Here is a 16,666-nt window from a genome sequence, read left to right as displayed (position 1 = left end):
ATTCACAACGGCCAAAAGGTGGAAACAATTCAAACATCCATTAATAGAGGAACGGATAAAGATAATGTGGTCTATATGTAACAGTGGAATATTATTCAGCCTTAAGAAAAGAAATCCTGTCACATGCTATAACATGGATGACCCTTAAGGACATCATGCTAAGTGAAATAAACCTGACAATTACTGTATAATTGTATTATATTAATTGTAATTATTGTAATGTATAATTGTATAATTACTGTATATCCACTCAGCTGAGATATCTGAAGTAGGCAAAGCACAGAAGCAGAAAGTAGAATGGTGGTTGCCGGGGGTGAGGGTATGGGAAACAGAGAGGTGCTCTTACATGTGTATCAAGTTTCAGTTCTGCAAGATGAGAAAGTTCTAGAGATGTGCTGGACAACAAAGTGAATACAGTTAACACTGCTGCTGCTGAGTCGCTCAGTCGTGTCCCACTCTGTGCAACCCCATGGACTGTAGCTCACCAGGCGCCTCTGTCCATGGGGATTCTCCAGGCAGTGGGTTGCTACTGGAGTGGGTTGTCATGCCCTCCTCCAGGGAATCTTCCCAATCCAGGGATTGAACCCAGGTCTCCCACATTGCAGACAGATTCTTTATCAGCTGAGCTACCAGGGAAGCCCAGAGTTAACACTACTGAAATAAGAAGGTAAGCTTTACATTATGTGTATTTTACTATAATTTTTAAAAAAAAGAAATTTATAGATGTAAACATCTATATTAGCAAAGAAAAAAGGTCTCAAATCAATGACCTAAGCATCTATCTTTAGAGTCTAGAATGTAAACAGAGCCTGCCTCATAGTGGTCATTCACCTAATGCCCATTACCTTCAATGGATCCATATGGGTTCATAAATGCAGGCTTTAAGCAGATGTTTATAGAAGAAGCAAAAACTATATACAAGGTGAAGTGTAACATAGCAGGATCTAAGCAATTCTAAAGAAATTAAAGATCAGGAAATTTTAAAAGAATCAGGGGAACAACTTCTGTCATTTTTTAAGGTAGACAAGAATGAGAAAGAACAATGACCAAAAAAAGAAAGAGAAAGAACCCAACTGAGGAAAAACCTGAGTTCAATAAATGAATCAAAAGCTGGAACAGATGAGAATGGCTGGGAGGCACCAACAAAAGAGAAGTTTAGATGGCTGAGAATAGACAGCACCTCCCTGGCCCTCTGGTCCGATGCAAGGGAGAAAGAGGTGTGAGGACACTAAGGGGCCAGGTGTGTAAGGAGGCCGGACTGCAGACGCAGGTGACCAGGCCTGTGACTTCTCCAGAGCAGTGCTGCTGCTGCTCCCCAGGAGTGTTCACACAGAAAGGTGGGTGCTGGGGTTTTGTTGTTTTTCTTTGTTTTTGTTTTTAAACGGTGCTATCAGTTAACTTTTGGCTGTGCAGTATGTGGGATCTTAGTTACCCGACCAGGGATCGAACCCACACCCTGCGCAGTGAAGTACTGGAACTGCGGAGTCTTATAGCCTCTGGACCTCTGGACCACCTGGGAAGTCCTGAGTCCTATGCTTTAAAAAAAGGGTGCACTGCTGTGGCATGCCGACAACCCTAAAGAAACTGAAGCAGCAAGCTAACAAGTGTGTCCAGGCTCCAGTCTTAGACTAATCTCCATGGAGGAAAAACTCTTTTCTCCTGGCTGGTAAAAGTAAAACAGCCAGATGGGATTATGGAGAACCTAAACATCCTGATTTTGATACAGGCTTTAAATTTTACCACCAGAAAAATTTTCATTATCCAGATGTACCCATGTTCAAAGACACACACACGTACATGCACATATATAGATATCTACGTGCATACACATGTGTTAATATATACACATACACATATATATACATACACATACAAAATGGTAAACATTCTGTATAAATGTTTTTGGATCATGCTTCTCTTATCCCACAATACACAGACTTTTTTTAAAAGTTGATTATAGTTTTTAAATGGAATTCCACAACTTTACTTGTTCTCAAGTAAAAACATATGCAGTCATCCCTCGGTATCTGTGGGCGACAGACATACGAGTAGAATACCAAAATCTACGGAAGCGCAAGGCCCTTATATAAAATGGCATAGTATCTGCACACAACTCTGGCTTGCTTTAAATCATCTCCAGAGTATTTATAATACCTATTACAATGCAAACGCTATGTAAATAGTTGCTGGTACATGGCAAATTCAAGTTTTGCTTTTTGGAACTTTCTGGAATTAAGTCACAAATAGGGAGGGCCAAACTGCACACATGCTTTCCACCCCAAGATTTTACAAAGCGGCTTATTCCAATGACTGAGCACAATCACTCACAGGACTGAGTTCACAGTTTAAGCAAAAGATGCGTGTGTCATCCTACCGTGCAGACTGCTTGAGTTAGGTGCTTGCATCCCTGGCGATAAGTATTATGGACTGCATCGGGCCTTCAAAATAAATATAAATTATCAAGGCAAAAGGAAAAGAGATCAGTGAAAAGTTTTAATCATTCAAAATGTAGATGCTGAAACTCAAGAAGTATTAAAGATCATAATACTCACTGTTTCCTATACCATGAGAGGACTCCATGTTCTAACACTACCCAGAATAACCTCCAGCCAAAAAACCTGGAACTCTAAGGGAAAAACAACAAAGATTTTTCCAAGCTGATACATCTAGATTCAAATGCTTGACTGATAAAAAGTAATTAAGTTATGATAGTTCTATCTGAGCCTTTCATCTTGACAGTACCACTGCACACTCAAAAATGATCAAACGTTACCTAGAAACTGAGTGCAGAAATGAAAACATACCCTACCGAGTGACAGGAACAGAAGCAATGCCATATTGGTAAGATCAACAATGAACACGGTTTATAGTTCTGACAATACTATGCTAGGATATTTATAGGGAAATGTGTCAGTTGTGGGCTTCAAAGACAATTTCCTCAAAGTTCTGAAAGAGCTTCTAAAAAAGGAAAATTATCCTAAATTTTATACACTACAGACATATACATAAATATATAGAAGGAGCACTTTCAAATGCAGAAGAAACGACGTGCTCCAAAATAGTTAACTCTAGAAAATAACTGAACTCTAAAATGCAAAGAAATGTTTATAACCGGAAAGATTTTACATGTGTGTTCTCTGACAATTTAAATATTAAATTCCTCCTGAGTCTTCTACAGATCAATGTTCATAACAAAAATGATAGTGTAATCCTATGCTTAAGAAAAAACATCCCTCCACTCTGCTCTGTACAAACCTGGCCACCTAACAGTGTCAGACCAACACAAAAGACGGTAAATTGCTACGATCACCAGATGCCTAATGAAGTCCAGCAGTATAATAATGGTTTACATCATAAGATCAAATAATTACTAAATCACATACTTCAGAAAATAATGACAACAAATTTTAAGAAGGGATCACCTAAGAAATCTTTTTTCCAGGTATTATAATTAAAAACGCATTCCAACCTACCTTCCAGAGAGGACCTTCATATCGTTTCAAAGCTTTGTGTACGATCTATTTAAAAAAAACACGTTTTTGTTAAAAGCGCATCTATATGTTTCAAGAACCCAAATTTTTTTCTACATATACAAATGCAATCCATTACCACATACCTTATTACCAACAAGAACATGTTTCATTTCAGCACCCTGGGCAAGATCAAGAGGCTTCTGATCTGTGTAAAATACAAGAAAGAAAGCCATCAAGAGCTTAATTCTACTATAAAACTGATGCTGCTATGACAGCACGTAATAATCTTTCCTATTTCATCAACTACGACCCAAATCACCTACCTGAAGTTGCCATCTCAATTCTTTACAGCCTCTTTTTCAGTAACTATTAAGCCAGCAAATCAAACTAAATTCTGAACACTCTGGATAAGTTCTGTGATCGTTCAGGCTTTCTTGCCAAAAGTCAATCCGTCAGTTTCCTATTGCTGTTGTAATTAATTACCCCTGCAATGCAGGAGACGTAAGAGACATGGGTTCGATCCCTGGGTGGGAAGATCCCCTGGAGGAGGGCACAGCAACCCACTCCAACATTCTTGCCTGGAGAATCCCATGGACAGAGGAGCCTGGAGGGCTACAGTCCGTAGGGTCGCACAGAGTCAGACAAGACCGAAGCGATTTAGCACGCATGTTGTGGGTTAAAACAATACAAATGATTCCCATGCAGCTGGGGAGGTCATGAATCCACACTCAGTTTCACTGGTCCAATAACCAGGGCGCTGGTGGGGCTGCCATCCTCTGGAGACTCTTGGGGAGCATCTCTTTCTTTGCCTTTTCCAGAGGTCGCCTACATCCCTTGATTTGTGGTCTCTCCCTCCATCTTCAAAGTGCATCATTCCAACCTCTGTTTACATTTTTTTCTCTCAATATTCTGATCCTCCTGCCTCCTCCCCAAAAGGAAGGACCCTCGTGATTACACTGGGCCGACCTGGAGAATTCAGGATTCTCTATCTCCAGATGCTCAACTAACCACATCACTGGGGGAGCATTATTTAGCTCATCACAGCTGCTCTTAAGCTATCTCGCTGGAGAACAGGTGGCAGAGACAACTCACAGACTAAGTCTGTGACGGTCCACAACTGAGGACAAAAGGAAAAAGGGGTCACAGAGAATGAAACCAGCAAGGTGCCATGGGAACTTTCTCAAGCTCACACACACAAGCACTCTGTGTTTTGCCAAGTGACAAAAACAGAACTTGTGTGTAAATTAATGAGTTCTGAAGTGAGCAGAGTCCTATGTGAAGGATGCAAAACAATCACCTCGTACCCTCAAGAGTTTCCAATTCCTAGAGAAACAAAAGTGAAAGTGTTAGTCGCTCAGTGGAGTCCGACTCTTTGCGACCCCACGGACTGTAACTCACCTGGCTGCTCTGTCCACGGAATTCTCCAGGCAAGAATACCGTAGTGGGTAGCTATTCCTGTCTCCAGAGGATCGTCCCCAACCAGGGACTGAACCTGGGTCTCCTGCATTGCAGGCAAATCCTTTACCATCTGAGCCACAAGGGAAGCCCAGAGAAACAAAAGATATTTACAAAAAAAAAAAAACCCAGGTCTTTGAAGAAATAACCTATCAGACTGGAACTCTGTCTACACAGGAAGTGACACATTCTATCAAATAAACTTTTTCTAAATACCAATCACCTGGTATGTGTAGGACAATTTTTTGTAAAATCGTCTGCTGCTGCTAAGTCATTTCAGTCGTGTCCAACTCTTTGTGACCCCATAGACGGCAGCCCACCAGGCTCCCCCGTCCCTGGGATTCTCCAGGCAAGAACACTGGAGTGGGTTGCCATTTCCTTCTCCAACGCATGAAAGTGAAAAGTGAAAGGGAAGTCGCTCAGTCGTGTCTGACTCTTCCCGACCCCATGGACTACAGCCCACCAGGCTCCTCCATCCGTGGGATTTTCCAGGCAAGAGTACTGAAGTGGGGTGCCATCGCCTTCTCCAGTAAAATTGTCTAATGAGTCTATTATATGACAATATTTCAGGCACTTGGGATTCAGTAGTGAACAAGACAGAAAAAAAATTGGGGGGGGGGGGGAGTGATATAGAAAAAGGGAAAGACAGACAATAAAATGGGATACAGCAAATAATAACCCAAGCTATGACAAACCCAGACAACATACTAAAAAGCAGAGACATCATTTTGCTGACAAAGGTCTGTAAACTCAAAGCTATGGTTTTTCCAGGTGTCAAGTATGGCTATGAGAGCTGGACCATAAAGAAGGCTAAGGGCTGAAGAGCTGATGCTTTTGAACTCTGGTGCTGGACAAGACTCTTGAGAGTCCCCTGGACAGCAAGGAGATCAAACCAATTAATCCTAAAGGAAATCAATCCTCACTATTCATTGGAAGGACTGATGCTGAAGCTCCAATACTTTGGCCACCTGATGCGAAGAGCCAACTCATTGGAAAGACTGATACTGGGAAAGACTGAGGGCAGGAGGAGGAGGAGGCCACAGAGGGTGAGATGGTTGGATGGCATCACTGACTCAATGAACATGAGTTTGAGCAAACTCCAGAAGATAGTGAAGGTTAGAGGAGCCTGGCATGCTGCAGTTCATTGGGTTGCAAAGAGTCAGACAACTCAGCAACTAAACCACCACCACCCACGCTATGCCAACATTTTTAAGTGAATGTTCTGAAAAAGAATGACTGAGATGCCACTTCAGATTGGAGACTAGAAGAGTGATGGGGAAAGTCCTTCTGAGGGAGGATGTTTAAACTAAAGGGGTCCAGCCTTATGAGAAACCAGGGGAGAGGCCCTGCAAGCAGAGGCAACAACTGATGCAAAGGCCCTGAGGTAGGAACAGCTAGGTGGGCGAGAGAGAGGCAGAGGGCACGAGAAGTCACATCCTGCGAGGGCCTGCTGTTCAGAACAGTTAGGTGGGCAAGAGAGAGGCAGAGGGCGCGAGAAGTACATCCTGCAAGAAGTACATCCTGCGAGGGCTTGCTGGTAGGAACAGTTAGGTGGGCAAGAGAGAGGCAGAGGGAATGAGAAGTCACATCCTGCGAGGGCTTGCTGGTAGGAACAGTTAGGTGGGCAAGAGAGAGGCAGAGGGAGTGAGAAGTCACATCCTGTGAGGGCTTGCTGGTAGGAACAGTTAGGTGGGCAAGAGAGAGGCAGAGGGAGTGAGAAGTCACATCCTGCGAGGGCTTGCTGGTAGGTCACATTTTTGTGAACCAGTACAAGGAGTCTGGGTTTTAGCCTAAATATGATGGAAAGCCACAGAAAGGTTTTAGCTAAAAGAATAACATGATCTGACTTATGTTTCAAACTCTGTCTAAGTGTGTTAAAAGAACTTTTCAAGAATATCTGGGGAAATGTGGACTTTAGCTATTTGATGATTTTTGAGAAATTATAAAATTATTAACAGGATAGTGCCATTGTGGCTATTTAATAGCTCTATTGAGAGAATTCACACACCATATAATTTACTCATTTAGAGTGTACAATTCAATGGTTTTTAGTATATTCACAGAGTTGTGCAACTATCACATTATTTTTTTTAAAGAAGACCATATCTTGTAAAAAAGAATTTAAGTATTTATAGACAAAATAATATGACATCTGGTGAGTGGATTATTGATAATGCCTGAGAGAGGATAATTTTTACATCAATTATACTCTTTTTTAAGCTCTGATAATTTCTGTAATAAAAAGTAAAAAAAAAAAAAGATCACTACAGGGCCTGTGTGGGAAAAGCTTGTAAACGTGAGCAAGAGAAAAGCAAGGATACAAGTTACAAAGCAAAGGTCCAGGTGAAAGATACTAGTCACATACAAACAGCTCATGCAGCTCAACATAAAAAAAAAATTTTTTAATGGGTGGAAGATCTAAATAGACATTTCTCATAGGCCAAGAGGCACATGAAAAGATATTCAAAATCAGAGAAATGAAAATGAAAACTATAATAAGATATCATCTCACACTGGTCAGAATGGCCATCATCAAAAATCTACAAATAATAAATGCTGGAGAGGGTGTAGAGAAAAACAGTGTACCAACACTGTTGGTAAGAATATGTTTCTGCAGTCACTATGGAGAACAATATGGAGATTCCTTAAAAAACTAAAAACAGACCTACCATATGATCCAGTAATCCCACTCCTGGGCATGTATCTGGATAAAACCCATAACTCAAAAAAGATACACGCACCCCAGTGTCCACTGTAGCCCTAGTTACGACAGCCAGGACATGGAAGCAACCTAAATGTCCATCCATAGAGGAATGGATAAAGATGTGGTACATATATACAATGGAATACTACTCAGCCACAAATAAAGAATGAAATAATGCCATTTGCAGTGACATGGATGGTCCCAGAAATTGTCATACTGAGTGAAGTAAGTCAAAGAAAGACAAAAATCATATGACGTTGTTTATATGTGAAATTTTTTTAAAAATGGTACAAATGAACTTATAAAACAGAAATAGTCACAGGTATAGAAAACAAATTTATGGTCACCAGTTCAGTTCAGTTGCTCAGTTGTGTCCAACTCTCTGAGACCCCATGAATCGCAGTCCTGTCCATCACCATCTCCTGGAGTTCACTCAAACTCACGTCCATCGAGTCAGTGATGCCATCCAGCCATCTCATCCTCTGTCATCCCCTTCTCCTCCTGCACCCAATCCCTGCCAGCATCAGAGTCTTTTCCAATGAGTCAACTCTTCGCATGAGGTGGCCAAAGCACTGGAGTTTCAGCTTTAGCATCAGTCCTTTCAATGAACACCCAGGGCTGATCTCCTTCAGAATGGACTGGCTGGATCTCCTTGCAGTCCAAGGGACTCTCAAAAGTCTTCTCCAACACCACAGTTCAAAAGCATCAATTCTTTGGTGCTCAGGGTGGGTAAATTGGGGGACTGGGATTGACATACTCACACTGCTACAGATAGATAACTAATAATCTACTGTAGAGCACAGGGAACTCTACTCAATACTCTGTAATGACCTATATGAGAAAAGAATCTAAAAATGAGTTGATATATGGGTATGTATACCTGATTCACTTTGTTGTACAGCAGAAACTAAAACATTACAGATCAACCATACTACAATAAAGATTGATTTTAAAAAAGAGATACTGGTGGCTTGAACTAGAGAGTTAGCAGCAAAATGGAGACATCAGTAGGTATGGAGAAAAGTACCTGGGTTTGAGATTTATTTTTGAGGTAGATTTATCAGACTGCTGATGGATAAAACTTAGACTGGCCACAGATTACTTTCTTGGGAAAAAACTTTTTAAAATGTTAACTGAGCAACTGATAATCACTTTAGGTTTTCTAGCCAGCACATACAAGGATGTCTTCTGAAAAGCTCTAGCAACTTGTTATTTTTATTCCATCTACAGCACACTTTTGAGAAACTATTCCTTTAGGTAGAGAGAAAGACAATGTGATTTCTTTCACAGAATTCTGTCCTAACACCAAAAATAAATTCTGAACTCATGCCAACCAGTTGAAGTCCCATACAGAGCCCTCATTTCTGGATTCAATGTCCACAGTACCTAGCACATCATGAGAATTTAATAAAATGTTTTTTGGACTGAATGAAATAGCTTTCTTTCCTGGTTGGGCACCATAACCAGCTATTTCAGAATTGCACCACCTTTATCAACCACTACAAAATAAAGTAAAAAACAGGAATGATCCTGTTTTTAAATTTTCGCATGATACAGACTTGGCCCTTAATGGGAAAACCAAATACAAATGTCAACACGCCTCAAATTAATTTACAAAGAATGCAATCTCAATTAGGGGCCAACGGCATTTTTACTACGAACCTAAGAAAATTACAGCCATTTGGAAAAACAATTGAGGAAAGACTGTCAAGGAAAATCCTCAACAAAGAATAGTACGGGGAAAGATTACCAGCTAATAAAACCTTAAACAAACAAACATTAAAAGTGCTACACTGGTGAAGGAAGGTAGAGATGAGGCAATGAGTGAGTACAGAGAACACACAGTCAGTGCTTCAAGTGGATGAGAAAGGGGCAACAGAGCAATGGAAGAGGAATGGATGGACGCTTTGATGAAGGCTGCAGAGGCAAGTGATTAGCAAGTTGAGGGTCTCACATCCTAAGTACATGCTCACATCACCTTTTCTGCTCAAAACCCTCCACACTGGCCAGCAAAGCTGTGCCTCTAGCTACTGTCTGGAGGTACCACTCTCCCTGATGAGCACCTTCTAGGCACCCAGGCAGCTCTCTTCCTCAAATATGTCAATTGCCCGCCTACCCTGAGCTTTCACACTGGCCTCTCCTCTGCTTTCACTGCTCTTCTGCTTGAATCCCTCACCAGGGCTCCCTCCCATCCTTGGTCTGGCTCTCTGCTCAAGGTCACTTCAGAGCGACCTTCCCTTCCCTCCCTGCTTCCCAAAACAACCACCCCACTGACTCACCCTCTATTCCCTTTGGCCTGTTTTATTTTTCCGCACATCACTGCCCAACACTGAACGTATTTTTTGCTTTGTCTGTCTCCTCCCACCAGAACACAAGCTCCAAGAGCGTGGAGACAGACTTTGTTCACTTTTGGGTCGCCAGTAAGTACCACAGCAGAGGCTCGGCATGTGTTGAATAAACGTGCCTCAGACACACTAGGGGAGAACAGAATTGGATATACCCCAACTGCTACCTAAGCTTAGTGGTTTTAGAAGAAATCAAAGAGGAGGACCAACAAGTTTGGCTTAAAACATCTTTGTTTTAAAAGACTTGGAAAATTTAGTCATAAAAAATACAGAAATTATCATTGTTCTTATCGCTGAAGGTTTGGGGACATGGAGCACATTATATCCACACAAAATACTACGCAGAAGGCGAGCTATGAAGACCATGCTTCCAAGAATAACATGGAAAACTGCTGATGCTTAATATAAGTAGGTTTTTAATATGTCCACTCTATTTACAAGCCATAAACTAGAATGGTAAATACTGTCTTAGGTGTTTGCCGGCCCATACTTACCACCATCCTCTGGGCACCCTCTGCCCTTTCTACACCCCACAGGGGAAGACCCCAGTTACCGTGTTTGTACCTCCACCCAACTCCTATTGGCTGTACCAGTGGCGGACACGTAACACAAGTGGGCGCCATCACACCGCCTCCCACTTAAAACTCAGGTTAACGGATAATGATCCACCGAATGTAGCTGCCAGGCGGCCATCTTCCCTCATGAACACCGGAAAACGAGAGAGCTCATCTGCTAAGAGACAGAAATGAGGGGCCACACAGTGGAGAGAGACACGCATACCATGAGTAGCAGCCCCCTTCGGGCCTAACAGCATCCTGTTTCCTGATTCCATGCCCTCTGAGGGTGAACAGCATTTCCTGTTTTGAAATACAGAGAGATACCTCTGTATTCTTATATTAATAATATATGATCCTTCTTTTGCTTATACTCTCGAGTTGGTATCTATTATTTAAAATTTTAAAAATCTAGTCTACCATAGAATAGCGACTAAAACCTAAATCTTTGGGTGTTTGGGTAGAGGTGATTATTTTTCAGTGTCTTCATTTTCCTCATTTTGGCCACAAAAAAGCATGCTTTGAAGCTTTAAAAAATGCTCAAAAATAGGTATGAGAATAAATTCGAATGGTATATAATATGCCAAAATACCAGAGGCTGTATTGTAGTAATTTATGTTCTGTCTCTATTTTTAAAACTTCCTAAAATGCAGACACTATTACTCTTATGGTAGTAGAATGTGGTAGTTGGACTATAAAGAAGGCTGAGCACCAAAAGAACTGATGTGTTCGAATTGTGGTGCTAGAGAAGACTCTTGAGAGTCCCTTGGACAGCAAAGAGATCAAACCAGTAAATCCTACTGGAAATCAACCCTGAATACTCATTGAAAGGACTGATGCTGAAGCTGAAGCTCCAATACTTTGGCCACTGATGTGAAGAGCTGACTCATTGGAAAAGACTGATGCTGGGAAAGACTGAGGGCAGGAGGAGAAGGGGGCAACAGAGAATGAGATGGTTGGATGGCATCACTGACTCAATGGACATGAGATTGAACAAACTCCAGGAGATAGTGAAGGACAGGAAAGCCTGGTGTGCTGTAGTCCATGGGATCTCAAAGAGTTGGACATGACTTAGCGACTGAACACCACCACCACCCACCCTAAGAATACTGCCCAACAGTAAAAGGGGATTAGCTATTGATAAACACAGCATCGTGGATGGATCTCAGGGGTGTTATACCAAATGGAAAATAGCAAACTGAAGGTCACACTCGGTATAATTCCATTTATATAACACTCAAAATGACAAAATGTAGGGATAAAGGCCAAATTAATGGTTTCTAGGGATTAAGGATGATGTGGATCAGGGGCGTGTGTTTGACTGTTCAAGCAGGATGGAGATCTTTGGGGTGATCTGATTATTCAAAATCTTGATTGTGACGGTGATGTGAATTTATACACCAGATACAATAGCTCAGAATTACACACCCACATTGTTCCAGGGTTAACTTCCTTCTTTTGATGTTGTTCTATGGTAATGTATGACGTCACTATTGGAAGCAACTGGATGAACAATATAGATAACCTCGATATATACTCTTTGCAACTTCCTAGGAATTTTCAATTATCTCAAAATTTTAAAAATTAAACATTTTTTAATATATTAGTTATTTTTTAAAGAATCATGCAGTATGTACTTATAGCATACTCTCCTAAAGTATAGAAGAGCTTTTAAAAGTATATATTTTTTTAAAGTATTAAAAAATAAAGCTTTTAAAAGTAAAAAAAAAAAACAAAAACTCATTTTTTAAAAAATAAAAAATTTTTTAAAAAACTTATTTTTTTCTTACTCTTATGGTAAGAAAAAAATACTTTCTCAAAAAGCACCATCTTAACTTTTATCAAGAACACATTAACATCTTTTAACAGGCATGCTGAACTTTCCAAATATCTGTATCCACCTTCCATTACTTTTAGAAGTTTACCCTTCAATCCTTCTGTAAACTGCTACTAACTTTCAAAGGTAATCATGATGATTCTTCCCCACTTCCAGCTTTATTATTTTGTTTTCATTTTTTTGAGGACACAAATTGGTAGTATCATCATTCTCAAGCATGAGTTTCCACTTTTATTATATAGGAATGTACCCATGAAGTGTTTAAAAAATTTTTTTTCTTTTTATTTGTCTATTTATTTGGTTGCACTGGGTCTCAGTTGCAGCATGTGGACTCTTAGCTGTGGCATGCAGGTCTAATTCCCCATCCAGGGATCGACCCTGGGCCCCCTACAATGGGACCACAGAGAGTCTTAGCCACTAGACCACCAGGGAAGTCCCCCATGAAGTGCTTTCACATGTTCAGTATGGTGTTAATATCGAAATAATGGCTTATCTATTATGCTACAACTTCCTTTCTTTGCTCATTGTTTTATTTATCCACATTGATATAAGTAGCCCCTGTTCTATCGATTTTAGTATTACTGCAAATATTAAAGCAAACATCAGCTGATTTGAGCTGTTAGGCTTATGTCCATCTTTTTAATATTTTAGATAGAGCTGAAATAAACATCATGGTACATACTCCCTGTATTTACGTGAATGCACTTTTTTCATGGAAATGAATTTTAAGTTCTATACCTCTATATGGATCTTTTAGTAATGTGATTTTTGCCATCTGTGTATCTTTGGTGAAATGGCCGAAACTTTTCAGAATTGGGTTATCTTCCTCTTAAGAGTTATAAAGGTTCTGTATATATCCTAGATAGAGGTTCATTGTTGTGTATGTTTTGCCAATATTTCCTCCCATAAAATAACTTGCATTTTCATAACAGTGCCTATCGAAGAGGAAAATGTTCTAATTTTAATAAAGTCCAATTTATCAATATTTTATCACTCATACTTTTTTGTGTCATATTTAAGAAATCTTTGCAAAACCCAAGATAACTAAGATCTTCTCCTGCATTTTGTTCTACAGTTTTATGGTTTTAACTCTTATGTCTTTGATCCATCTAGATCTAACTTTTACACATGATCCCCAAATTTGTATCTCTACCCAGACCCGCCCCCCCCAGACTCAAAGTTCTTTTTCTAACTCTATCATATGGATTACGTAATAGTATTTTAGAATTGTAATGTCTTAAAAACCAAGCCCCTAATTCTTAGCATCTGCTCACCTGCCCCTCCTACCGGCTTCCCCTGCTCAGGAACGGTAAATTCCAGTCCTCCAGGTCCACAAAAGGGGATGTGGAGCAGCCCTACTGGGATGTCCCTCCACTGAATACCCAAGACACACCCTGCAGCTTCTCTTAAGGTTACCTGACTGTCATCGACACTGTCCTGGGTGTATAAGTCTATCCTCCTTATTTGAGGACTCCGCATTTACAAACTTGCCTATTGTTAAAATTTACTTATCACCAATCAATACTCATGGCAATTTTCTGGTCATTCACAGACACATCCAGATTAATAAAAAATCGGAGTCTTCTGCCCACCTCTCCATGTTTCCACCCATCATGAACCCTGTACATTTGCCATTTTACTGCCTTGTTTCATACACAAAATAGGTGCCTTCAAAGGCTGATTAAATAAACTTTTTTTTTTTAAGAGAAAAAAATGTGAGTCTTCTGTTGCATTAGTTCCCTGAAGTGGAAAGGCTGATGCTCTGCCCTCTTGTCTCAGCTCTCAGACTGTAAACAAGTGTCCCCGTCACAGTCTACCTAGGGCCGCATTTTCCACCTTCCTTGCTTCTTGTTTCTGGTGATTTCACTGCTGAAACTGCCCCCAAGCACGGTGTGAAGTGCTGTCTAGTGCTCATAAGCTCAAGGAGCCTCTGACGCGCCTTCCAGACAGAAGACATGTTACAGGATCCTAGTTCAGGCTTGAGATATGATGTTCCTGGGAGTGAGCTCAATGCTAATCATCAATAATAGACGTTAAACAAGGTGTTTTTACACAGAGGCTCACATAAAACAAGGTTACGTGCGATCTGTGGATGGAATGCTGTGACCAAAGGCTCATAGGAGCCTCACTCTGTATTTTCCTTATGAGCAATGGTTCAGTATCCACTAATTCAGAGGTCCCAGCAACACTGTATTAATAAAACAAAACTACCACAAATAATAAGAACCTATATTCTGGGGCTCCAAAATCACTGCAGATAGTGACTGCAGCCAGGAAATTAAAAGACACTTACTTGATGGAAAGTTATGACCAACCTAGACAGCATATTAAAATGCAGAGACATGACTTTGCCAAGGTCCGTCTAGTCAAGGCTCTGGTTTTTCCAGTGGTCATGTATGGATGTGAGAGTTGGACTGTGAAGAAAGCTGAGTGCTGAAGAATTGATGCTTTTGAACTGTGATGCTGGAGAAGACTCTTGAGAGACCCTTGGACTGCAAGGAGATCCAACCAGTCCATTCTAAAGGAGATCAGTCCTGGGTGTTCATTGGAAGGACTGATGTTGAAGCTGAAACTCCAATACTCTGGCTACCTTATGCAAAGAGTTGACTCATTGGAAAAGACCCTGATGATGGGAAGGATTGGGGGCAGGAGGAGAAGGGGATGACAGAGGATGAGATGGCTGGATGGCATCACCGACTCAATGGACTTGAGTGTGAGTGAACTCTGGGAGTTGGAGATGGACAGGAAGGCCTGGCGTGCTGCGATTCATGGGGTCGCAAAGAGTCAGACACAACTGAGCGACTGAACGGAACGTTTCTTCCCCTTGAGAGTAGGAATCAGATTTTAAGCCATCTTTAGTGCCTCAGGTGAAATAGGCATTATTAAACATTTAGGTTTTAACTGGGAAGTAAATCAATAAATTTTTTCTTTTGTATAAATGCCTTGACTTCAAAATTAAACAGTTTAACACAGGCTGGGTACTAAAACAAAACGCTTTTTTTATAACTTCAAAATGACCATCAATGGCTATCACCGACGTGCTTACCATTCTTGTTCTTCAGATTAGGGTCTGCTCCGCTTTTCAGAAGCTTTAAGGCGCATTGCTTATGGGCCCGGTAAGCAGCACAGTGCAAGGGTGTGTTGCCTAACTGATCCGAACAGTTAACATCAGGAGGATTCGGCCGGTTGAGCTAACAATTGAAGAGATGCAATGTGAATTATATGCCGAAGACAGACTTTCTCCCATAAAACCACATAGCCAATAGTTCAGGTGGACTCTCCCGCTCCTGAGCCTGGGCACAGCTGGGCTCCCTAGCATCTCGACTGTCAGTGGCTTCCTGCTCGGAAAAGCAGTGAACCCACATCACCCTGCACGCTCCCCTCAAGCTGCCATGGGGGCTCAGGTCCCACACTTCCCTGACCACAGACACCACACTCCAAGCCGGGGCACTGGGATTCCACGAAGATCCGCTCGCTCCCACCAGTCTTGCAATTCACACTTGCGACAACAGATTACAAACTGGTCTACCAGAGACAGCCATTCACAAGAGTTAAAGCCATAAACGTTAAGTGTGTAAATGTTAAAGGGCTACTGAATTTGTTGTTCCTGGTTGACTCCTTTAAAAACAATTCTTTACAGTCTCCATTTCAGAACGTTTATAAGAAACATTTTAGGCCCCATACTTGGAAACCAGAGAAGCCTTTTCAAGCAAGCTGAAATAACTTTAAGGCAAACAGCGGTGCTTCAGTCTTGAATTTAGAACACATTCAGAGTTTTTTGTTTAATGAGACTATTTTCAGGAAATGGAAACTGGAAAGTAGGTCTCCTAAGGAGAAAAAAATAAAATTGGTAAAGTTTTCCGCCTGTTCTAACATGATATAAATATTTCAAAACTAATGTCCCTTGTCTGTATGTTAATTTCTGGAAGTACAGCACACCTTTCAGAAGTAATTACTCATCAAAATTAGAGAAAGATATTCCTTTATAGGATTCTATACATTACATGTCAATTTTAAATTGGCTTAATCATTTAAAAAAAGAAAACTATCCTAACATTAAACGTTTACCTTGAAAAACCAGATTCTTAACCATTAGGTTTTCAGTAGAAAGTGTGGAAGTAAATCAGAGAAAAACACCATCATGTAAAATGAATCCTGCTTAAAAGTATCACCAGACTGTGTTTTTAGATATTTAAAGACTTCCACTCTATTAGTCTGATCACTCTGATCTCGAGTATTTTGGTCCCACAGTTTGACTACGTTATGAACTCAACATTAGATCGAAAATTTCCCACAGC

At 40.8% G+C, this 16,666-nt stretch overlaps 1 protein-coding gene across 5 annotated transcripts in view; it reads right to left on the bottom strand.

Annotated features, from left to right (window-relative positions):
- Window positions 1-16,666, bottom strand: part of OSBPL1A (oxysterol binding protein like 1A) — a 252,855-nt gene that overhangs the window by 190,763 nt on the left and 45,426 nt on the right. For all 5 annotated transcript variants that reach the window (XM_061399735.1, XM_061399734.1, XM_061399731.1 and 2 more), the window contains 5 exons: window positions 15,415-15,559; window positions 3,617-3,678; window positions 3,474-3,518; window positions 2,553-2,626; window positions 2,375-2,438 (listed from right to left, as the gene is read on the bottom strand). In XM_061399735.1, the coding sequence (XP_061255719.1) occupies window positions 2,375-2,438; window positions 2,553-2,626; window positions 3,474-3,518; window positions 3,617-3,678; window positions 15,415-15,559 (390 nt within the window). The remainder of the gene's footprint in view (window positions 1-2,374; window positions 2,439-2,552; window positions 2,627-3,473; window positions 3,519-3,616; window positions 3,679-15,414; window positions 15,560-16,666) is intronic.

The sequence above is a fragment of the Bos javanicus genome, chromosome 24 (assembly GCF_032452875.1).
Source record: "Bos javanicus breed banteng chromosome 24, ARS-OSU_banteng_1.0, whole genome shotgun sequence".
In the NCBI taxonomy this organism is placed as follows: Eukaryota; Metazoa; Chordata; class Mammalia; order Artiodactyla; family Bovidae; genus Bos; species Bos javanicus.
The sequence above is the reverse complement of the archived record's forward strand: the minus strand, read 5'-3'. Positions and strand labels throughout refer to the sequence as shown.